The 25,506-nt window shown below is 39.5% G+C and overlaps 1 protein-coding gene across 1 annotated transcript; it reads right to left on the bottom strand.

The window, feature by feature from the left end:
- Positions 1–16,496: 16,496 nt before the first annotated feature.
- Positions 16,497–25,298, bottom strand: LOC110698354 (malate dehydrogenase [NADP], chloroplastic-like). The gene is made up of 14 exons (XM_021875767.1): positions 24,917–25,298; positions 24,710–24,803; positions 21,611–21,697; positions 20,455–20,539; positions 20,139–20,320; positions 19,968–20,038; positions 19,790–19,880; positions 19,624–19,698; positions 19,427–19,528; positions 19,188–19,310; positions 17,887–17,955; positions 17,697–17,765; positions 17,514–17,567; positions 16,497–16,952 (listed from the first exon to the last, which is right to left on the bottom strand). The coding sequence occupies exons 1-14, from the start codon at positions 25,081–25,083 to the stop codon at positions 16,896–16,898; spliced, it is 1,326 nt and encodes a 441-aa protein (XP_021731459.1). The 5' UTR covers positions 25,084–25,298; the 3' UTR covers positions 16,497–16,895.
- Positions 25,299–25,506: the final 208 nt, after the last annotated feature.

Consider the following 25,506-nt stretch of genomic DNA (forward strand, 5'->3'; position numbering starts at 1 on the left):
CATTTGAGTCATCACCAAGTTTAAACTTGTAAATCACGTAAAGTGCAAGACGAATGAGCAATAAAACTCTAGAGTAATGACAAACAGGGGTTGGAGTACACGGGGTATTAGCCGTGCACTTTTCTAGAGGCTGTCTGATCTACGAGTCACTTGTTTTCAAATACTTCTTTTTTTAAAACTATAAGGAGTTAGATGAGATCTTATACTAGTTATGGCCACGGAGTCGCGCCCGTCTGCCATTGGATGTTTATTGATGTATCCGAAAGGAGGAATGGGGTTTTTCTTTTATTGATGTTCCGAATTGGAGCATGGAGAGACAACCTTGTCTATCGCATAATCCATAGAATAAAATAAAATGAAATAATTAGTGCTATTTAGAGAAGTCTTAGTAATGTTAACAGTTGAGTCATGTGTTTGAGTCAATGATTAAATTGTTGTGGGTTGATTTATAATTAGTAGCATGCTAGGAATTCTTTGTTATACTTCGTAGCTTGTATGTACTCAGCGTTGCTGATTGCGTGTTTTCATGTGTCTTTTCTTGGTCATGGCCTTGGCCTTTCAATGACCCTATAATGATCCAATCTTTACACTTGTAATATTGGGGAGCAGACTTATCACAGGTGTTTACATAGTATGGACTTGCATCAAGGTGGTGGAATTTTGAGTGGAGAGTTGGTTATTGTTTGTAGTTTATTTCATTTCATAAGTTTGAAGTTATTTGAACTCTGGTTTGATTTATTTACTACTTTTTTTGGGTTTTGAATGGTTCTAACTTGTAAGACTTAATTTGGTTTTGTTCATTGGTTTTGAAACTTATTTATAACTAAGTTAGTCTTTCCACTGCTAAATTCTGAATTAGCCTTAACGTTTGAACACGTTGCGGTAGCACGTCAGTAATTCTCTTGAATTTTATTAAAGGAATTTACAGGTTTAAAGGGAGAATTATTGGGGTGTTACAAGCAAGTGGTAGGGCTGGGGATGGAGGTGGTGGCAAGATGTGGGGGCGGTTCTATGGCGGTGGACTGGTGGGAGGGAGAGACCTTTACAAAAAATAAAAATCGACCGGTTTAATTAGTTATAAGTCAAAGGGACCGTTAGAAGAAGATTAGGGTGAAAGGTGGGATTGTTTTGGAATAATCGAAAGGTAAGATTGTTTAAGGAAGATGGAGCAAAGATGGGTTTATTAGTTTTCATTTTTCCTAATTTTTATGACTTTTAATAATTGACATTAGAAAATGGACAAAGTTGTAGTTTGACATGCGTGTCAGCCGTGTTTGGTCATAGTGTAAGACTTAAAAAAACAAAAGGAATAAATTTTTATCATAATTATTATTTGACATGAAATTACTAAAGCTCACAAGCACCTCTCTACTCATGTGACTCGATAATGATTCAATTTCTGAAGAGACTTGATCTAAACATAACCCAAACTCGAAAAGAACTAACTCCATACTCATCTAAAATCGACTTGATCTGTCTTGAAGTTGACCTAATACCATGACTTGACTTAAAAGCCTTTCTGAACTTGAAATAAATAGTAAGTCATATTTTCTCTGTTTCATAGAAAATTGGATCACTTTCTCTTATGCACTATTTTATCCACAAATTCTAGTTTTGGTGTCTTCCATATACCGGCGGAAAACTGTATCATCGCTTTTTTTGGAACAAGTTTAAAACTTGGATTAATTGGAGTGTAATAGTTTAACGGCTTGTTCTCTTTATATGTTATTTATTTAACCTTTTTTTGATGCTAAATTAAATTACTTGTACTTAATTTTATTGATAAAATAATATATTTGTTCTTTAAAGTTATATTTTTGGGAATTTTTATTGGTAAAATATTTCAAAATATCACAAATAGCCTTGTATTTTTTACAATTAACTCGATGTTGAATTAGTGAGAGTTTAAAAATAATCACTCACTACGTTATTAGTCCTATGCGATGCACGGTTTTAGCAATACAACATTTTCTCTCATGTGCGCAATATAAAAAAATTTTAAAAAAAACATAATAAATAATGATCTCTCTTATTAGATAAATTGAGCTAAAAAAAAGATGTTAAATATTCTAATTAACTTCATAATAAAATAAAATATATGAAATGTTAACATTGTACTCCCCCCGTTTTGTATTAATTGCAACATTAGGGTGTTCGCAAAGATTAAGAAAATTTATAGGGTGAGCCCCAAAAGAGAATTTTTTTATACTACCTCTGTTAAGTTTTAGTTGCAACTTTGAGGTACAACACGGATCCCAAGTCAAAATTTCATAATGGTGATTATGGCCTTACGGGATAAAAGGGTATGAGATTAAGGAGGAGAGAGAGAAAATAAACATGATTAATTAAGAGCCCAAGCCACTCACCAGGTGACCAGGCCACCACCACCAAAACCCTCTAAACCCGAACCACCCACCACCACCGCCACCATAGACACCATCGAAACCCCAAACCCAGACCACCACCACCAACAACAACAATAACAACACCGAAACCCCCAAACCCAGACCACCACCACCATCGAAACCTTCAAACCCAGACCACCACCACCATCGAAACCCTTAAACCCAGACTACCACCACCACCGAAACCCCCAAACCCAGACCACCACCACCATCACCACTGACACCACCGAAACCCCCTAAACCCAGACCACTGATCGACTAACACCACCGAAACCCCCGACACCACCAAAACCTAGACCACCCACCAACACCGACACCATCAAAACCACCCACAAACCCACGAAAATCACCAAAACCACCCACAAACCCACCGAAAATCACTGAAACCACCCACAAACCCACTGAAACTCTAAAACCCAGACCACCCACAAACCCACGAAAATCACATCCATGAAACCCACGAAAACAACCATGAGTCCTTCTTCCCTTCTTGCCGCAAAACCACCATAACCACGACGACGATGGTGCTAGTGCTTGCCCGAGTCGAAATCAAATGGAGGTTGAGATAAATGGAGATTGAGTGGAGAGAGAAAGAGCCAAGTTGGGAAGATGTGTAGAATGTTCAAGAACAAGGGTTTTCATTCATCGGATCTGATGAATTGATAAGATCTATGGATTTAGTTGAGGGAATTAAATATGGTAGGTTGGGATATGGGTTAATTTTTTGTGTGAGTAGTTAGATTAATAATATTCAGATTAAGTTATTAGTGTAATGTAATTAATGATCTAAGTGAATGTTTAATCTTTTAAATAAGCAAGGGCAATATTGCCATTTCCATCAAAAAAAATTACCAGAAAGGGAAAGATTTGAGAAAGTTACAACTTATACTAAGCATCCAAATATAGTAAAAGTTGCAACTAAAACTTAAGGGATGTAGTAATATAAAGTATTGTTAGTAGGAGAGAGAAATAATAAAAAAAAAGTAGTGTAAGTGGGTTTGGTAAGAAAGAGACATAATAAAATATTTGTGAAAGTTGGGTTAGTGGAAGAAAGAAATTATAAAATAATAGTGGGTCCTTTCCAAATATAGAAAGGTTGCAATTAATATTAAACGGGTGTAAAAGGAAAGTATTGCGATTAACACAAAATGGAGGGAGTATCAGTTTATTGGTTTTGTTTAATTAAAAAAAATTTGAAAAAATGTATAAAGAGTAGAAAATTCAAACTCATACCAATACTGATAAAATATAGTAGGAAAAAAAATGTAGTATATAGGAGGAAAGAAAAAAACAAAAGAGACCAACCACTAATTTTATTATTATTGTTTGGGTCCAATTCTATAATCTAATTGGTCCGCTCCAAGTGATATAATTACTAGAGCCCAAAATCAAGGTTCGACCTTCCTAAGCATGCCAAGTAAGCCAAGCCCAATCAACATGGCCAGTCCATCTTACTTCAAGGCCCAGTTCACCTATTTTGAGCATGGTATAAAAGCCTTCAATTGCCTCCTTTATGATCCATTCAATACAAGCCTCAAGCATTAGATTCTCTTGCATAACTTTCTCTTTCAAGACACTAAACTGACTTTAGCATCGGAGGAGCCTTTCTCAGCACAACCCTTGAGGCTAGTTTACCTGTGTTTGCTGTGCAGGAAACCCTTGGCCCAATCATTACTTGGACCGAGATCAGTCTTTTCCCTCAAAAAGGGCCTACCGAAGGGCCTATTATTTTCGTACATAAGCAATTTAGCGCCATTTGTGGGGAAGACTTTCAAAACAAGCCAAAAAATCAACCAATCTTAGCGAAAAAATGACTAAGAGTGGAAAAAGTGCCAAGAGTACTAAGAAGAACGATCCTTCCTCTTCGAGAAGAGATTTAATTACTATAAGAAGCTAAGGAATCCATCGATTCCACCATCACCGGAACCATCTTCCTCTTCTTCGAAAACTCCCTATTCCGCGGAAAAGGTAGCATCTGAGAAGTCACCATCCCATCAAACTCGCCAACCGACAAGCTCGTCTCGGCCGAGTCAGTCAAACGCAAAGAGTCCTCCTCCTCGAAGCTTACATTCTCAGTCTCAACCAAGAATAACCCCTCAAACGGGGCCCTCTACGGAGGAGGTGGCAAGAGCCGTTGCGGTCTTCATGGACTTTATGAAGGCTCAAGTAGGAAACTTTCCACCAGCACCCCATGATCACTCACATCTTCCGCCAAGAAACCTTAGATTGAGGACTGGCTAGGAGGAGAGTGGACGAGCTCCATCCTTCAAAGAGCTCAGGGATAAGTATGAGGAGGACACGTGGAGGACGAAGCAGGAAAGGAAAAAGAACCCTCAGTTCTTTGACAATTCTGAAACCCGGAACATTCAAAGTTATAGAAGCAGCAATACCACCTCCGTGTGGCAAGAGCCTGCTCGCCTAAACGTTTATGAACGTCTAGGCTCAAAGGAGATGAGCGTGCATAGTCACCTTACCTACCCAGAGGGAACCGAGCCCTACCCCGAGTCGTCTCAGCCGAGGACGAAAACCACTTCATGCTCTCTAAGAGGGTGGAGCGAGGTCCCAATGGCTAGACGCAAAGGGAAGGCCGTAATGGTTCCTACCAGCCCACCTTCCAAAGCTTGATATTGGAGGAGCATGTGCCGACGGTGATAATCCCGGCACACATCACTTACGACTGTACTTCAGACTCGAAGGACCACATTGCCTCTTACGAGGGGCACATGTACCTTAATTCTAGGTCTGAGGCTACTTGGTGTTAGTACTTCCCGACTAATCTCAAAGATGTTGCACAAGCGTGGATCACCAAGGGGGTGAAAGAGGGCTCAATAACCGGTTGGAAAGATCTTTCCAACAAATTCAAGAGCAAGTTTTCTACGGAAAACCGCCGAGAGAAGACAACTGCAGAGCTGATGGGTCTACAGCAAGGGGAGGACGTATCTGAGCTGTTTTTGCATTGCGGAATGGCCTGCAAACTGGAAAGTTCCTTGACTTCATGGTTATGCATCCACCACAGACCTTGGAGGAAGCACGAGATGCCTCGGATAAATGCATCCGGGCCGAAGACTGGAACAAGACCAAATCCCAGTCTTAATCCGGGGCTGGGAAAGCAAAAGGACAACAGTCCGAAGGCCAGGGTCCGAGGAAAGGGAAGGCGAAAGCCTCAGAACCGTCCTCAGCACTTGAGCTGAAGAAAGAAAAAACCCCCCATACGGTAGATATGATTCTTACACTCCTCTTGCTTTTCCCGGTGCTAAAATCTATAGCATAATTCAGGACGAGGGGTGGTTCAAGAAGCAAAGGCCACTCCCACCATGGCATCAGCAAAAAGGCAAGGACCGATGGTGTGAGTTCAATGAATCTCCTAGACATCACACCAAGGACTGCCTCCAGTTGAAAGATTAGATCAAGGACATGGTCCGAAAGGGCTAGTTGAAACGATATCTCGCGGATCGCCGCGAAGAGAAAAGAGCCGACAAAGATCCTCGGCAAGATCTAATTTCCTCGGGAAAAAAGACAAAACACAAGGCAAAGAAAATCCTGAAATCCTCGCCATTTCCTGAGGAACCTCTCGGAATGCATTAAAACGCCACTTGAGGGGCTTGACCAATCAAGTGAATCATGCTGACATCCGAGCACCCCAGTCTCCGGTGCCGAACATCACGTTCACAGCCGAAGACTGTTTGGGGGTGGTATACCCCCATGATGAATCGTTAGTGATTGTGACGGGCATCGCAAACCACAACGTCTGGGGAACCCTCGTCGACGGTGGTAGTGGTTCGAATATCCTCTTTCGAGGAGAATTCGACCAACTAAAGTTGGAGACCAAGCATCTGACCCTAGTGCCCTTCCCGGTATCTAGATTCAATGGCTCTTCAACATATCCTGATGGGAAGATCTCTCTTCCTGTCACCATCGGCAAAGGCCGAGCAGCCCGGAATGTCATGGCCAAATTTTTGGTCGTAGATGTTCCATTTGTGTACAACGTGATCATGGGGAGACCCCTCATTCACAATATTCAAGGAGTTGTCATAACATATCATCAGATGATGATCTTTTCGGACGAGGGACACTCCGAAAAAGTTCAGGGCAGTTAAAAGGAGGCCCGAAGATGCAACCACCTCAAGCCATACAAAAGTCGCTGCGGCGACCGGGATGATGAGGAGGAAAGAGAAACGGATCGATGCACCAAAAAGCCAAAAGGCTTAAGTGCTTCGGCCCAAGGCACCCCAACAAAAGAAAAATCTTTGGGGAAAGAAAAGGTTGGTTCAACATCTGAGCCGAAAGACTCAGAATATCGGCTAAAGTCTGGGAAGCTTGATGATATTTACAGCAGGCCAGAATACGAAGAATCCCGTGCCAAAGCTATGGAACTGGACAATCAGACAGAACCAATAGAGTTGGCCGAAGGAGATTCTGAAAAATGTGTCAGCATCGGACTTGGACTTGATCCGAGTGTCCGTGTTGAACTTATCCAACACCTTCAGGACAACAAAGATGTGTTCGCTTTCTCGACAGCAGACATGCCCGGGATTGATCCGAACCTCATCTCTCACAAGCTTAATGTCGACCCCACATGTCGGCCAGTGAAGAAAAAGAAGCGGAATTACTCCACCCAGAAGAACCAAGACATCGCAGCCGAGGTAAAAAAAACTTCTGGATGCAGGTTTCATTGAGCCTTGCCAGTATCCGGAATGGTTGGCCAATGTGATTATGGTTCAGAAGGCAAATGGCACCTGGAGGATGTGCGTTGACTTCACAGATCTAAATAGGGCCTGTCCGAAGGACTTTTATCCCTTGCCGAGGATCGATCAGTTAGTCGACTCGACGAGTAGACATGCCCTACTTAGTTTTATGGATGCATTTTTGGGGTATCATTAGATCTTCATGCATCCTGACGACCGAGCAAAAATTGCATTTGTTACAAGCGCCGGGGTGTACAATTTATAAAATAATGCCCTTCGAATTAAAAAATGCGGGGGCGTATCAAAGCCTGGTTGATCAGGTCTTTGCCGAGCAAAAAGGCCGTAACATGGAAGTTTATGTTGATGATTCTATCATCAAAAGCAAAGAAGACAAAGACCATGTTACGGACCTGGCCGAAACCTTTGCCACCCTTAGAAAGCATCAAATAAAGTTGAATCCCAAGAAGTGTGTATTCGGCGTGAAGTCAGGCAAGTTCCTCGGCTTCATGGTCAGCAAAAGGGGGATTGATGCCAATCCCTCCAAAGTTCAAGCAGCTCTAGATCTTCCCGAGCCGAGAACAAAGAGGGACGTTCAGCATCACACTGGCAGAATGGCCGCCATATCCAGGTTCATCTCTAGAGCCTCGGATAAGGGGTTTCCCTTCTTTAAAGCCCTAAAACTCCCGAAATCAAAAGAGCTCATTTAGGAAGACAAGCAAAGAGATTCCTTTAACTCTTTAAGTAGCCCAGTTGAAGGAGAATCTATGTACTTATATGTGGCAGTTAGCCCAGCCACTATAAGCGTGGTGTTGCTAAGGGAAGGAGAAAAAATTCAGCAGCCGATCTACTTTGTCAGCCACACTCTGACAGATGCCGAGACTCGCTACCCCCTACTCGAAAAAAGTTGCATATACGCAGTAGTGGTAGCTGCTCGGAAGTTGAGACCCTATTTCGATTGCCATCAAATAGTGGTCTTAACTGATCATCCGCTAGAAAAAGTTCTCGGCAAAGTAGAGAAATCAGGTAGACTAACAAAGTGGGCCTTCGAGCTCACTGAGTTCAGTATCAGCTACCAGCCGAGAGCAGCTATCAAGGCTCAGGCCTTGACGGACTTCCTGGCCAAGTGTTCTTATCAAGAGACACTTGAAGAGGAAAAGAAATGTGGACCATTTTCACGGATGGATCCTCCACCGTGAATGGTTCAGGGGTAGGGGTAGTCACAAGCTCGCCCAAAGGCAAGTCCTTTGAGTATGAAGCTTCAAATAATGAAGCTGAATATGAAGCAGCGATTGCTAGCTTAGAACTGTGCATAGCATTGGAAGCCGAACATGTCTGTTTAAAGACAGACTCTCAGCTCGTCGCATGTCAAATCCGAGGTGAATATGAGGCCAAAGAGCCTCAATGATAGCTTACCTCGCAAAGATCAAAACAGTCATTGGGAAGATGAGAACCTTTGAAGTCGAGTTGATCCCAAGGGGTTAGAACGCACAAGCCGACGCACTCTCCAAACTTGCAAGTTCAACTTTAACTGAGTTGAACCGATCTTTATATGTGGAAGTGTGCCGAGAAAGAAGTGTAGACGAAGCCCCTGAAATATGTTGCATCGCACATGAGCCAAGCTGGATGGACCCCATCCTAGCTTACAAAGTTTGGGGAGAGATTCCCGAGGACAGGAACTTAGCCTTTAAGATGAAGAGAATCAGTTCAAGGTTCATCATCTTTAGAGGAGAGCTACTGAAAAAGTCCTTCTCAGCCCCACTATAAAAATGCGTGGGTCCAACAGATGTTGATTACATCCTTCGGGAGATTCATCTCGGCATTTGCGGAAACCACATTGTGGGAAGAGCCTTAGCCCATAAAGCGCTAAGGGCTGGATATTATTGGCCAACCATGATGATCCTGGATGCTAAGGAGTTGGTTAGAAAATGCGAAAAGTGTCAAAAGTTCGCACCAGTCATCCGTTAGCCATCCCGAGATCTTCAGCCAATCCTGAATCCTCTTCCATTTTCTCAATGGAGACTAGACATTTTTGGACCATTTCCCAATACTCCATACTAAAAAGGATGGTTGATAGTCAGCATAAACTATTTAAGCAAATGGATTGAGGCCAAAGCAGCGTCGAACATTACAGAGCATACTGTCAGGAAATTCATCTGGCAATACATTATCACTCGCTTCGAGATTCCGAAGGTCTTTGTCTTCGATCATGGGAGGAAATTTGATAATTTGCCGCTAAGATGGTACACTGATCAGTTCGACATCAAATAGGCATATTCTACAGTATGCCATCCGCAGAGTAATGGTCAAGCTGAAGCTGCAAATAAGCAGATCCTCAACGCTCTCCAGAAGAGAGTTGAAGATCAAAAGTCCAAGTGGATAAAGGAGCTTCTAGAAACCGTCTGGTCACTTTGGACAACAGAAAAAGAGGCAACGGGACATTCACCTTTTGAATTTGCGTATGGATCCAAAGTTGTTCTTCTAGTGGAAATTGGCCCAGAAAGTCTGCGAGTAAATCTCTTCTCAACTGAAGAAAATGAACAACTCATGAAAGAGTCCCTTGACTTTTTAGACAATATCAGAGATTCGGCTCGAGATAAAACGGTTGCATACAAGCAAAGAATCAACAAATTTTACAACCGAAGAGTCCACGCAAGACTTCTCAAAATTGGGGATCTTGTTCTTCGGAATGCTGCTGCTGTGCAAAAAGGCCGAATTCATGGGAAACTATCAGGCACTTGGGAGGGACCCTATGAAATATTTGATGAGCCTCAGCCAAGAACATACTGACTTCGGCAGTTGGATGGAACTAAGTTGAAAAACCACTGGAATTCCGATGTACTTAAAAATACCATGTGTAAAGCCCTTCATGGAAGAACAATCTATGTAAGTACATCTTTCTGATTAATGGAAGGCCTTTGAGCTACCATTTATTCTAATTCAGCAAAGTTTCTATTTTTTCTGTCTTCGATGTTTTTTGAAAAAAATTAAGGTTTTCCTTCGATGCTGACCGAAGTACTGCCTAATGAGGCATTGTACTACGGAAAGCCGTAAAACATGCCGAGATGAGGATAAATTATTGCACCCCCGAAGTATTGCCTAATGAAGCATCGTACTTCGGATGAGTCAGTTCCGGGTGATGGTTGCACCCCCGAAGTATTGCCTAATGAGGCGCTGTACTTCGAACAAATCATTGCCCTGGCATCATGTTTCGGATAGTCGTTCCCTTGGATGAATTATAAGGATCATGATATATTGTTCTCGGAGCCTAAGGCTTCTGAACAACGAAATCAGATCCTTCAAAAATAAAGTAGAAGAGAAAAGAAAAATGAGCAAAAACTTTAAAGTCAGAATTATTATAAAAAGTTGCTAAGGCAAAAGCCTCGGCTATACTAAAAAGTTGAAGCAAACACCTCAAAAACTTGAAGATCACATCTTCAGATTTCTAGGGGGGCAAGAGGCACTCAGCTAGCCAATTCCGAGCCGAAGCTTAGTACTTAGAAAAAATTTCAAGAAAATTCAAAGAAAGGCTAAGTAGAAGGAGCATGGCAAAAGGAATGAAAAAAAAGTAGTGTACTCATAGCAAATCAAGAAGTTCTCAGCTAAGAATATTTCCAAGCCGAGGTTCAACACTTAGAAATTTTTTGGAGAAATTCAAAAGAAACAACTAAGTAAACAAGACAAGGCAATGGAAGAGAAAAGCAGAACAAAAGTTGCAATAATTGATCTGAGAATTTCAAAGTCAAAAATACAAAGGAGCATCCCAAATCGGCAGCCTCCCACAAGCAGAAAACACAACTGCCGAACCTAGTACAAATACTTAAAGTAAGCAAAAATACGTTTGTACAATTCATTGCAAGTTGAAGCAAAAGAAAGGCAAAAAAGCAGATGCGACATAAATAACAGTTAAGTACATGTTGACCCGCAAGATTCTGCAGACGATTGCCCGAGTTCCTATGCTTCGGCATCAGCAGGCTCAGCACCAGCAGAAGATGAGGCAGGCTGAGCAGTGTCTTTCTCTTTCTTTATAACTTCTTCTTCTTCTCGGGCCTCAGCTTCAGCTAGCCGAGCAAGAAAAGCAAGCTGAGCTTCATGAGCATTGAGCAGGTTCGGATGGTCAGAATCCATTGACGACTCTTCAGCCGCATCCCAGTTGATGCCCGGATCAGCATGAAAAGCTAGACGCCGAGCTACTTTGAAGCCATTATCAAAACCCCAATCATATTGATCTTGGGTGTAGATCCTGACTTGCAGCAATTTTTAGGCAGCCTCGAGGTCAGCCTTGGCCTTAGCAGCTTCATCAGTTTGACCTTCAAGCTGGCTCTAGATTCCCTTTAGCTCAGTGTCGGCCTTAGAAAGCTCTGAATCCTTGGCCTTCGGCTAATCGCTCAGTCGCTAGATCTCAGCCTCAAACTCAGACTGCTTCTACTTGGCTTCAACCTCGGCCAAGGTAGCCTTCTCATTGAACTCCTCGACCATCTTTTGCCGAGCCTCTTCCTCTTGCTTCATCTTCTGCTCGATCCGCACCATAAAGCTCGGAATATCAGCGGCCCTATACTCCTAGATCAAGGCTTGACCTTCTTCAATCCAGGGAAAAATGGACTGTTCGATTTCTTGGCAGAAGTTGCGGAAGCTGGCCGCCATTTCATCCATATGAGTCTGGCTTGTCGCAGATTCTTCCTCTGCCTTTTGGCTTTTTAGCTCAGCAAGCCGAGCTTGGCACTCAGCTTCTTCGGCCTTGCCTTTTGGTTCTTCATTCATCCTAGAAGCCATGACGTGGTTATGAACGACCTACAAGGTTCAATAATAAGTCAGTCGAAGAAAAGAACTCAAGTAAAAAAAAGCTTAAGTAAAAGAGAGGAAGAAAAGAACTTAAGCAAAAAAGTTTAAGTAAAAGCAAGTTACCTGCATAAGCAGTTTGTGATTCTCAGCAAAAGGGTCTGGTACCCTTATAAAGGGCTCGAACACCTTAGCAATGGCCCAAAAAGACCAGACCTTCGCCTTTTCCAACTCGAAAAGGCCAGACAGATCACCGAAAAACTCGATAGCCGAGGTTCGGTGAGAGAGCATAGTGTTCCTAACAGCATCCGGAACAATTGTTAAAGGGGAAGACTCTAACCCCAAATCAGAAGACTGGAAGGTCCGAAAAGAGGTTCCAGCTGAAGTCGAAGGTACATCAAAGTTCTTCGGCTCTTCAACTTTATCCTCGGCCTCCTTAAAGTCTTCAGGCCTCCCATCAAGTATTTAAACATCATCGTCCTTGGGCTGCACGATAAGTGGGTTAGCCTCCTTCCGAACCTCATCAGCGAAAGGTTCAGCAGTGTGCCGAGAAGATGGAGAGGAACTTGGAATGGGGGAGTCCGCTGCTGAACTTCCTCATCCCGATTTTCGGGAGGAGGAGTTTTCCCTTTAGCTGCCTCGGCCTGGTCCTCATCTAACCGAGATGTCTTCGCAGCAGGCTCGGCAGTTGGAAACTGCCCCGGATTTATGACAACCCTTCTCCTTCTCTGTTCGGCCATTTCTTTAGCTGAAGATTCGTCCAAAGAAGATGATTTTTTATCTGACTCTCCCTTGTCCTCTTCTTCTTCGTCAGACAACAGTAGAAGAGACAGGGGGAAAAGAGCAATATCAGCATCATAAAAAAAAAGAAAAAAAAGAAAAAAGAACTTCAAGCCGAAGCTTAGTACTTAGAAGAATTTTGAAAATTTCAAAGAAAAAGCTAAGTAAGAGGAGCAAGGCAAGGAGAAAAAAGAAAGAAGAGAAAAAGTGGACTCACCAAAGTCTTCAGCAATTGTTTGTCTTCTGCACTGAGCACTTGGGGTTCAGCAGTAAAAGTTGGTTGCTTAGCGCGTTGTTCGGAAACTCCAACAAAGTTTCCTGCTCTAACCGTGGCAACAGCAGAAGTTACTTGTTCTTCAGGGCCCAACAGACAAAATGGGTCCCTCTTCAAGAACCAGGATTTCTGCCTGGAATATTCGGCAGGCTTGAATATCTCAAGCGTTAATGGGCGCAAAGAAGGGGCCCGAACCGAAGGATCAGTTATGGCTGGGGCGTTCCTCGTCACACGCCTAGCAACGTTGATACCGAGTTTGTTGTAGTCAAGGCCGCAGTTCCCTTCGTGCAGCACTGAAAAACCAAAGTAAAGGGTTAATCAGCATGAAAGAACGCAGTCAATAAAAGCAAAAAGAAAACAAAAGCCTTCGGCCCCAACCGAACTCCTTACCATCCTGGTACTTTCGACTGAGGTCGATAGCACGAGCATCTTCTCTTTGAAGATGTAATGGTAGAAGGGCAGCCAAGTCTCTGGTACTTGGACTATTCGGCCAGTACCTCCCGAATTTCTCTTTTTGCCGAAAAGGGTCAGCAGCTACTTTTCTTTGGCTGAGAACTCATCCGGCCCAATTGCACTCATCCGAGGATCTAGCATACTCAGATACCTCGGTCCCCCAAAATAGTTCGTGTGATCCTCCTCAGCAGGAACTAGAATACAAATCCATTGGCCTCGCCATTCCTTACAGATGTATCGTTCGGCCAGGTGGTCAAATATCCCCTTTGGGTCTCAATTCTCCACCACCCAGCGCCCCCATGATGCTCGTCTGATTGCTAATTTGGCATCAATTTGTGTAATTTTCGGAACACGTGGATGCTCGGCTGAAATCCGTAGAACAGACACACCCAGAGGAATGTCATTACTTTTCGGATGCTGGCTGGGGTTAATTGGCACAATAAGATGTTGTACCCGTTCAGCACCTCTACGATGAACGAGTGCAAGGGGAACCGAATCCCAAATTGCAGCTGCCTGGTATACACCCCTATGTAACCAGGAGGGGGTCGATGAATCCTGTCCTCGGCGATGGGCATTCGACACCAATACCCATCCTCCTCCTTACGCCGTAGTATAATTCAATTTGTTCGGCGAAGCAATGGAGGGCACTCCCCCTACTAGAAAACAGCCCATTTCTGACGGAAAAATTCCGTCAGAAACACCCTGTTTTCAGTCAGAAAAGGTGTTTCCGACGGAAATTCCATCGGAACTAGTTGTCGAAAAACGCTTTGTAGGAAAAATGACCTTTTTCGATGGAATTTAGTCGTCGGAAGAAGTTTTCCGGCACCGGGAAAATCCGTCGAAAACTTCCGACGGAATTGAGTCCGTTGGAAGTTTCCAACGGAAATTTCGTCAGAAAATGCTAAAAAAAATTAAAAAAAAACCACCTCGCCCTAACCCACCAGACCCACCACCTTAACCCACCTAACCCTAACCCACCGTAACCCACCAGACCCCACCTCACCACCCACCAAAACCAAATCCCAACCCTTATCACCAAAACACCACCAACACCGCAATTCATCCACCACCAACAGACCTAACAACCAAACCAAAACCCCACCCACACCAAACCGAACCACCCCAACCAAAACCCCACCCACATTAAACCGAAACCACCCCAACAAAAACCCCACCCACACCAAACCGAAACCACCCCAACCAAAACCCAACCCACACCAAACTGAAACCACCACCAGAATTTAACCAAAAAGAAAAAAAAATCTAAAAAATAAAAAAACTAAAATTATCATAAAAAAAACGAAAATTACCCAAATCAATTCAAAGAAATATATAAATATACAATTATTTAACAAAATTTATACATTAACATTACAATGACATCAATAATTAACTAAAATCGGAATTTAAAAGGAAAACAAAGGCTAGATCTACAATCTAAGAAATATATAAAACCTGTTGTTGCGATAGTGGCTTTTGTTGCGCCGTTGTTGTGCAGTGTTGGTGGTTGTTGTTGATCTCGGTGTTGGCGTTGATCTCGGGTGTTCGTTGAGGGTGTTTGTTGATGGTGATGCGGGTTGGTGGCTAGGAGATCGAAGAGGAGAGTGAAAGGGGAGAGGAGATCGAAGAGGAGAGTGAAAGGGGAGAAGAGATCGAAGAGGGGAGTGAAAGGTTGGACAAGAGAAGAGGAAAGGAGAGAAATTGAGACTAAGAAGAGGAGAGAGAAAGGGAGGAGAAGAGAAGAGGAACAGAGAAGAGTAGAGTGAGAAGTCTAAGAGGAAAGAAGAGGAGAGGAGAGAGAAAGGGAAGAGAAGAAGATAGAGGGGGATATAAGAGAGAGTGGCGGCTGTAGCAATATCTAGGGTTCGGTTTTTTTTGTATTTATTTTTTAATAGTTCCGACGGAATTTGATAGAAAATCCGTCGGAAATTTCCGACGGAAATAAATTCCTTGGTCTTCTTCCTTGATCTTGAGCCATTGTTATGCGAAGAATCGGAAAATCGAGAAAAAAGGGGAAAGCTTTGAAAAACAGTGAAATCCAAACAAGTTTCGGAGAAAATTACCTTTATCAGACGCGGAATTTGTCGATCTATATGTTTGGAGCAACGAATTTCAGTTTAAGGTTCGGAACCACAGAGAATGCTCGGAGGCAGAAATGCGGTTTACAGTGGGTAAATTGCGAAAAATCTGAAAGTGTTTGCAAAAGAAGTGAGGAGAGAGAGTGGGGCGAGTGGCTTTTTATACTTTTTTCTGGAACAAGTTTCTGGGAGTTCGTGCCACTAAAACCACTAACTACCCTTCTCCACTTAATTACCCACTAAACCATCTAAATTCCACAATTACTCTCTAAAAACAGCAATAACTGTCCACTTTCCCTGTTTATTCTCCACAAAACAGCAGCTATTTGCCTCAAAACATCCTAGATTCCAAATTCAAAATACAATAATTTGTTTCCCTCCAATTTTGCAAGACAAAACCCAACCTGTCATTCTTCTGAATCGGGTCAGGGGGGCAAGTTGTTCAGGTCCAATTCTATTATCCAATTAGGCCGGTCCAAGTGATTTAATTACAAGAGCCCAAAAGCAAGGTTCAACCTTCCTAAGCATGCCAAGTCAGTCAAGCCCAATCAGCATGGCCAGCCCATCTGACTTCAGGGCCCAGTTCACCTATTTTGAGCAAGGTATAAAAGCCTTCAATTGCCTCCTTTATGATTCATTCAATACAAGCCTTAAGCAATAGATTCTCTTGCATAGCTTTCTCTTTCAAGACACTAAACTGACTTTAGCATCGGAAGGGCCTTCCTCAGCACAACCCCCGAGGCTAATTTACGTGTGTTTGCTGTGCAGGAAATCCTCGGTCCAATCATTACTTGGACCGAGATCAGTCTTTTCTCTCGAAAAGAGCCTGCCAAAGGTCCTATTGTTTTCGTACCGAAACAATTATTATTTTTACCTCTATAGGAAATTTTGTAGTTAATAAATTTAGTCATAAAAGCTTGTAGGAAAATTAATCTACCTTTTTCAAACATTAACTTTTTCTTGAAATGAAGGAAAAAAAAAAGGATGATGTCATTTATAATTTGTAGGGAATTTTTTTTAATAAAAGACTGACACATGGCAATGGTGATGTCAACAATTTAGTGTTGGTTATAGATTTTTACTGACCATAGTTAAAGCCATACAGTACATGAAACTACTAACTCCAAACAATCTATATCGAACATAATGTAAAAATCTTATCGACCGAGATCCTTGTTTTTCTTGCTTCTTGATCATAAATGATGACAAGAAGCAAGACAAATGGTTCTATGCTCATCCCCAAAACAGATTATTCCTAATATTGCATCAATGCTGAAGTAATTTTCCGTAAATATCTGATTATTACATGATGAACCTCCTCTACAATGTTTATGGTCGTTCACTGGAGCGGATGATGTTACATGATATAATTCCTCTACAATGTCTATGGTCATTCACCGAAGCGGATGATGATGATGGCGGCTAATGTTGGATTACACTAGATTTACATTTCTCCGGGAAGCATCGTGTCTCCTGCGGGAAGATCACAAACAGCAATGCCCTGAAAGAAAGCCATACACCAAAAGATAAAAGATCAGAAACATTATAGTAGTAACACCAAAAAATCAATCAACACAATCACCTAGTCAAAATCAGCTAACATAATCAGCTACAGCTTTCAACCAAACACGGCCATAGTAGTAATAAAAAGCACGCATTATGAGTCAGCAAAATGTAGTCATATTTTCTCTTATTTTTTCAATTTCTCACATCTTAAATGAGCTTCAATAAGCGGAGTGTATAAATTAATTGTCATTATGCAGCAAGAAAATGAGAAAAGGCGATGATTCAGAGAACGAAGAAATGATACTTTGATACAATTAGAAAATATGGAAATGCAGAAGACGCAATGAATAATGGAAGTAAACTGGAAAAAAAAAAAAGATGGTTTATATAGAAAGAATATATAGTTACATTGATGGATTAACGATCCTAGGGGAAAATGCGATAGTTTTTCAAAAATAACAATGAAGGTTTTCCCTTGAGTCTCAGCTTCCATGTTATGAGAGTTTCTGTGCTACATAGATTTGTCAAAAGAGAGTTTAAGTAGTACTATACGTACCTCTCCAGTAAGGTGTGCTGTGCATCTCTTTTCAGCCAACAATTCCTCTTCAGACTGCCAGTAAACCAAGTTAGTAAAAACATGCAATATACACATCGTTAATATATGTTTCTTTTTGTTCTATTTCGTATGAAGCAGTGAGATTTAAGTTTCAATGACATCCTTTAGATATGAGAAACATACCAATTTTATTCGCTTACGAAGATAATCATCAAATATCACATCCTTCACAAGCTCATAATCACCATCTCCCTAAAAAAGTTGAAATACAATTTTTAGAGGAAATGACAGGCAAAAAAAAAATACTAGTAATTACACTTTTATTATAATTCATTGAGAATGCCAACAAAATTTGTTTCAATGAGAATCTGACCTTTGATCTGCAAGGCATACTGAAAACAAGACCCTCAGCTATACCATAAGGATTTCCGTTAGTGTAAACCTGGAAAGAGCAACATTTGTTTTCGGATATTAGCAACAACTTATAAGCTCTCCCAGATTGCAACATACCAATTGACCAAGATATAGCTCGGACTAAATTCTCTAGCTAGTTATTATGTAAATTCTAGGTATGCTTTCTAAAGCTAATACTCTGAGAAACGGATATACAAAGATAAACCAATGTTGTAGTTGATTACGCAGATTGAACATAAATAGGATAAATAAATTCCACAATAATCCAGAACATAAATAAGAGCTCATCAATACAATATTATGAAACTAGGTGAGACAGAGAGAGAGCATTCAAGGAAAGGAACAGCATACATGCATCAAATATCATGCAAATTGTTCAAAACTAAAAGAAAAAAACACACATTTGATCTTAATAAGTTTCAGGAGACATTTTTAAGAAAATGGTTTGAACTTTGACAGGATTAAAATTGCATACAGGATTCAATAATGTCTAAAACTCCTCATTCTGTATATACATATGTATACATTGACAGCTGATACTGTCTAAACTTAGATAATTTAGTGATAGCGTGATCAACCTTTAAAGCCATTACATTGAGGGTTAAACAATGAATATCTAATGGTTCACCCATCCCACTCTTCTATCTTTCCAATTTTGTTATTTAATAACCTCATTTTCTAACGATTTCATGAGAGAACTACGAGCTCAACTCTTGATATGAGCGCCTATTCCATGAAAACTAATAATTCAAGAACACAGTTAAATCAAATACTATGCCTATAATATGGGCGTATGTGTGTGTGAACATAATGCTGCTGCTGTTTTTGTGATTTATTTACTGCAGCATCTTCAGACTTTTCTAGTGTTTAAAAACCAATACACCTTTTTATCCCGGGACTTAAGCCTCTTCACCATGAATTTAATGCTGGAACTATTGTTCACTTCAGCTGGAATGCCAACCAGCAAAGGTATCCTTCAGAAGGGGGGGAAAAAGTCTATCTTATCAAGGACAATGGACAGACATTTATCTCATCCCTTTTGTCTGGAACTAGTATCTTGTAATATTGAACAAAAAATGGTCCACTAATCAGAAAATACCATATGTGATTTTGTTTCTCATACAGGAATATCATGAAATATATCAGTAAACTAGTGATTAAAATGATATGCAATTGGATACACATCATTTCTATAATTTTATCAGATAAGTAAAAGATGTTCCCCTAAGAAGTAAGAACGCATCAAAACAATATTCTTACCCCAGAAGAAAACCAGTCACCCGGTGGAGTTGGGGTTATGAGAGATTTTATGGCATCAACAATTGACACCGCAGTTGATGCTGCAGAAGATCTACCCCATTTCTTGATTAGGACTCCACCTCTCTGAATAGTAGAAAATAATATTAATTCGCTTAAACTTTCCAAATGTATGTTGACAGTAACTCGAGTAATTATTTATTCAGATGTTGGATACAGTACCACAATGTCTAACTGCTTACCTTTCGAACTATATCAGTGAACTCTTCTTCTAACCACTTTTGGTCCTTTATGACCTCTTTAACTGGAAATCCATCAATTCTGGCATTTAGGAAATCTGGAACCTGAAAACAGAAGAAGTTAAGAACGGTTATTAGATATGTCTTACATTCAGAGCTTTTTAGCCATTACTGTAGAATGCCATCCAACACTGTAATACCTGAGTCGTTGAGTGGTTTCCCCAAATGGTCATATTAGATACTTTGTCATAGAAGACACCAGCTTTCAGAGCCAGCTGCAATCAAACAATTGAAGTGAGATTTAGCAGACTGAACGATCTTATTAGCAAATCTGCAAATGGGTTCTGGAAAGAATAATCTATTCACCTGACATTTTGCTCGGTTTTCATCTAATCTAGTCAGGGCATGGAAATTCTTTGCAGGTATATTTGGAGCATTTTTCAAACAGATCAGAGCACTACATAGTAAAGCAAAACATCAGATGCAATAAAAGAAAAAACACTTTCATGAAATAAAAGGTAAAACACAAACAGATCAATCTCACTTGGTATTGCAAGGATTTCCAACCACAATAACTTTGACATTACGTGATGCTACAGCATTGAGTGCTTTTCCCTGTTATTAGGCATATCAAATTTAAGGATACGATAAGATACATATGACATTTTTTCTTTCAGAGCCACACAACATTACAGGGGAAAAAAATCTGCCATACTTGCTCTGCATAAATCTTTCCATTTATGTCCAATAAGTCAGCTCGTTCCATACCAGGCCCACGAGGCTTCGCTCCAATCAGAAGAGCCCATTCAGCATCTTGGAACACCTCATAAGGATCAATACCAATGCTAACCTCTCTCAGCAATGGGTATAATGAATCCTCAAGTTCCATAGCTACTCCTGAAGCGATTTGCAGATTGAAAACAAGGATCAGAAACTAGACATGTCCGAAAAAGTTATTTTTGTGTCCAGCTGCAGTTAACATTAGTCATAGCAACAGAGCAACTCAATCATCTAGAAAGGAGGTATTAGACCTTCTAAAGCTTCAAATGACCTTTCAGATCCTAGCAATTTCAGGGCAATTGGTTGATCAGGTCCGAAAACAACACCAGAAGCAAGCTGCCATGAAACATGACATTAAAGTTGGAAAAACATATTTGTAAACTTTAAATTTGAACACTTACCCAAAATTTTAATGGATATCAGTACGGAAATTTGACTATCAATGACCAGGAGAAGGAAAATTTATCTGAAAGATTTAGTAGTGAATAGAAGGGGGGTGGAGGGGATAGCTAGAAAAATAAGATATATAAATCTCAATAGCTCACATAGTAATCTTTCATGGATAATTAAGATTATTTCTTGGGAATTACAATTTATAAGGCTAATTCACCAGTCACCTCGTTGAGATGAAGTTCAAAATTAAAGGATTCATATTCTGGATTTTTTTTTTTTAATTGTTGTTATTTATTTCTAATCATTTTAGTGGATGATTGGATTGTCGAATTTGCAGAACAAGCGATAAAGGGTGTAAATTAACGCCTAAACTTACTATATCCTGAATTGTTATGAACTTAAATTTGCAAATAGATTTCTAAATTCTAATGGAGCAATAAACCATGTGATTAGCTAAGATATGGTTATATCAAGCAGCACCAATAAATTATAACTAAGTGGTGTTCTCTTTACACTAAAGAAATCTGCAATTACTATCTTGCTGTCTTTCAAAGAACACTGCAATCACTTCTACTGAAATTAGGACAAAATATTATCCCTCCTTCATACCTCCTACTCAGGAACCAGGAAACAACAGCTTCTCACTATATATGATGATTATGAACTACAAATTTGTCTAACAGAAGGAATAATTTGACTTTTGGTGCAAATTCCAGCTTAAAGCTTGCGAACATTTGTAACAACCAGCTCCAGTGACAACATCAAACAAAAGGACAATGTGCAACTAACCTTTAAGAACAATGTACTAATTCAATTCCTTTTGTTTTTTTTTACACATGAATATCATCGATTCATGGCATGTTATGTACTGCTGATCAATTAGAGATCATCGTCATCTATGACATCATTGTTGCATAAAGCACTAATTGACTTGTGTGTTCCCCCACCCATGCACATATCATTGAAAATAGAAATTCAGAGGGGCGGGTACGCTAAGAGGGAGATATTACTCACTTTGAACAAGAGATGGTTTGATATCGTTCCAGCTGCACCTGAAATGGCAATAGTGATCATTTTTTTCCATGACTTAGTCGTCTCCTCCTGGAAAAGCAAAGGTCTTTTGTTATCAAACTTGTGCAGTTTCAAATAAATCCAGAAGCACAAGTGCTAATACTAATCTACATAAAGTTGAATTTTGAAATTGAGATAAAAATATGCTATCATTCTATTAGTTTTCATATTTCAGTCTGTAAGCGAACAAAATCAATAAGAGCAAAATAGAAAATCTGACAGAGACAAACAACACTCGCATTATCAAATTGAGTTGATATTCTCTTTTGGCATTGATGTGGATAATAAGATTTTTGATGTATGTTCACTTTCAGAATCATTAGATGACTTTGAGAGTAACATTCCAGTGGATTCGATGGACACATTAGACATATGCTACAGAAGCACGTAGTAATGTCTGCACATAGAACCTGCAATCTCTTTCTCAATCTAGTCCAACCAAATTAAAAGAAAATTCCTATCTTATTTCTGATTGTTAACAGTGCCAAATTAATGATACTATACATGTTGTCTTGTGATCTACATCAGATGCAACATATGTAGCAAAATTCCTTCTGAGAATACATTTACCCCATGAGAAGACAGTCATAACCATACTTAAGTAACTAGTAGATTGATTGACATCCCCATCCATGGTTCCACTTCAACAACAAAATAACATCAAAGACTTAATTCCAGAATGATTTGGGGTCGATGAATATTAACTGTCATAAGGAACTTTCTGACAAAAAGTGAAACAAGAAAGTTACAAGGTAAGGAAGTAAATTAAGAGAAGTAGGACTGACATTACTCTCTATTTCTCTAAAAACAAGGACCAACAGCAAGAAATGACAATTAGCTTTGTATATGGCTTGATCGACTTAAAATGATAAAACTGCTTCTCTATTATAATAGATCATTTTCCTAAACTCTGACACCATCCTCATTTTCATTTTCCTAAACTCTGAACACCATCCTCATTTTCATTTTCCTAAATTCTGAACACCATCCTCATTTTATGCTCCTTACGTTTTTTCTCATCTCACTCCACTTTCATTCTCCTTATGTTATGGAATTGGAATTGAGGGAGAATTTGTTGCAATCATTCCGATTACACAACAAAGTATGCAGTCTTTTTAATTACAAATGATGCTAAATTATCACTTAGATACTTCTAAATGTTTTATTTGAAGTGAGAAGACAGAAGATAGTGACAATAATTTATCATTTGGATTGTTCATATAAACATGGAACACTGTAAACTTTATAGCCATTTTACAAATGTTAAGCTACACATTATTGAGAACAGCATCTACACCTACGTAAATTACACTTTATAAGTTAACAGACAACCAAGCATATAAGGCTCTATAGTCTTTCATATATAAATTTGCCCCCAAAGCTATGATTATGCTACATCAGGAATAGTACTCTGCCTCCCAAACATAAGGTTTAATTAACCAGAAAATGACAATAAACTGATAAAACACTCACATGTTGGTTTATGTCAGGTTCAATATAAGGAGTATTAGAAAATGATGACATAGGCATGCAGCACTCAGATATTTATTTATAATTCAGAATCTTACATAGAATGTCCTCTTAAAGTCACTGAGCCCTCGAATTAAAAAACTAAAAAAAGCTAAAAAAAAAACGAGCAGCTTCTAAAGGTGCGTTTTATGAGCTTTTTCACTTATCTAAATTCAGTAAGTCATTAGACCTTATAGGTACTTATTTTAACTGTAAATTGACCTTAGGTAACACTTATCAATCCTAATCTGATTTTTTTTTTTCTAAACTTCTCTTAACTTTTAATTTTTTAAATCAGTAACCCTTTATCTCCCAAATTTGTTGTACTATTTTTTTCTAAACATTTATAGTTTGCATCATGCATTGCCAATTCTAACCATACAAATGATTTTAGCAGCAAAACAGGAATGTCAAAAACATACCACAACACATCTCATATTATTATCTAACCTCCCTTCATTGTCACCATCCACTCATCACTCTTAATTGTCTTTAGATCGGCAATTATTCTCTACTTAAGATTCTTGTAACCAATTGTAGTAATTAAGATCTCCGCTTTGAACCTGTTGGGGTAGGCAATCCCAAGTCCCACATGGAAATAATAAGGCCATGTTTAGTTCATCTTATTTTTACTTATTTCAGAAAAATTAAGTTCACTTCCGACACACTTTTTCATTTTATGTGTTATTTTTTATCGCTAAATTTTTTTAATTACGTAATGAAAGAAATTATGAAAATTACATATTAATAAAATACACAGATGAGTCTAACAAGACCCCACTTGATATTTTTTTTCTTTATAGATTATCATACACATAATCTCAATGTTTGGTCAAATCAGATAATCAGATTAAATCAGACCAGATCAGATCATATAAGCAAATATAAGGTGAACTAAACAAGCCCTGAGTGAGTGCACTCTCCAATTAGTATGAAGCCTTTTGGAAAGACGTCCAAAAATAAATCCGTGTAAGATTTGCCCAAAGTGAACAATATCATACTAATATGGAGTGTGCATGCTGCCCAATAAGTTGGGTGACCCGGGACCAACTGAACAACAATTAAGGTTTCCAGGCACTTCACCAATTGAACCACAATTAAGTTCTCTAAATCATCCCTACTGAAATAACTTACATCCTAAGCTTTTTGTTCAGGCACTCTAGGCTTTGCTGTTTTAAAAAGAAATTAGATCATCTGACTTATTGTAACTGATCTCAATTAAATTTGTAGGAACTTATCTATCACAAAAGACGGGTGATAAAAATCAATCCCAAATGGGGAGGGTAGCTCTAAGCCTCTAACCACCTCAGCTATCTCTCATTCTCAAATTTTGATAATTTTTAATGTCAAACAAAAGATTGAACATATAAAATTAATAATTAAATAAAACAGAAAAAACATAACATGATATTTTTTTTTTTGGAAAGCACATAACATGATATTAAAACTGCCAAAGTAAGAACATAATCATAAAAACTCAAAAAAAAAAAAAAAAAAAAAAAAAAAAAAAAAAAAAAAAATCAGCAAACTCGCCTTTTTTAAATCATAAGTCAAGCAGAAAACTCCATAGCACTCAGGCTTGGTGCTCTGCTCTCCAGTAGGAACAGCAACGGGAGCTTGAATTTCACTTTCAAGCAATAACAATAATAAATAACGAGCAAAATCATTTGTAATAACATAAGGGAAAATAAAAAAAACAAAAAAATAAAATAAAATAAAAGCTGTTACATTAAAGCTTACTTTGGAGCAACGGAGCAACAAATCCCAGTACTCCTTGATGTTTGGGGACGGCACTGAAGATTTAATTTAAATTTACGGTGATTCGATAAGCGAGACGACAACGACGAAAGCTGGGATGGTTTAAGAAGACGAGTTTGATATGAAGGTGAAAGCTCTGCGACTGCCATGGCAGCAACAGAAGATAAGATCAGAATTTGGAAGGGAAAGGAAAAACAAGGGAAGTTTGTTACTACTGTGTTGTTAGAAGGATGGTGGAAAAATCTGGTAATAAGAAAGAAAGGTGGGAAGAGAGAAAAGAAGATGATTGCTTAGAATTGGAGGGAGATATTGTAAGAGATGAGGGAGAAGAAGAGAAGGAAACAGTGAAGTTGGAATAGAGTGGGATAATTTTTGAAATATAGGTATGAGGCCATGCAAATGACACTTGTCATGTATATATCTTTGATAAAAATCTACTATGTAACGTTTTTTATTCTTCTTATCGATAGGCTAAGGTAAATTATACTCCATTGCTAGCACTGCAAAAATGGTTTGAGAACTCGGTTTTGGTTCGGTTTGAAGTCGACAGGTTGGTTTTGATTTGGTTAAAA

The sequence above is a fragment of the Chenopodium quinoa genome, unplaced genomic scaffold, assembly GCF_001683475.1.
Source record: "Chenopodium quinoa cultivar QQ74 unplaced genomic scaffold, ASM168347v1, whole genome shotgun sequence".
Classification (NCBI taxonomy): domain Eukaryota; kingdom Viridiplantae; phylum Streptophyta; class Magnoliopsida; order Caryophyllales; family Amaranthaceae; genus Chenopodium; species Chenopodium quinoa.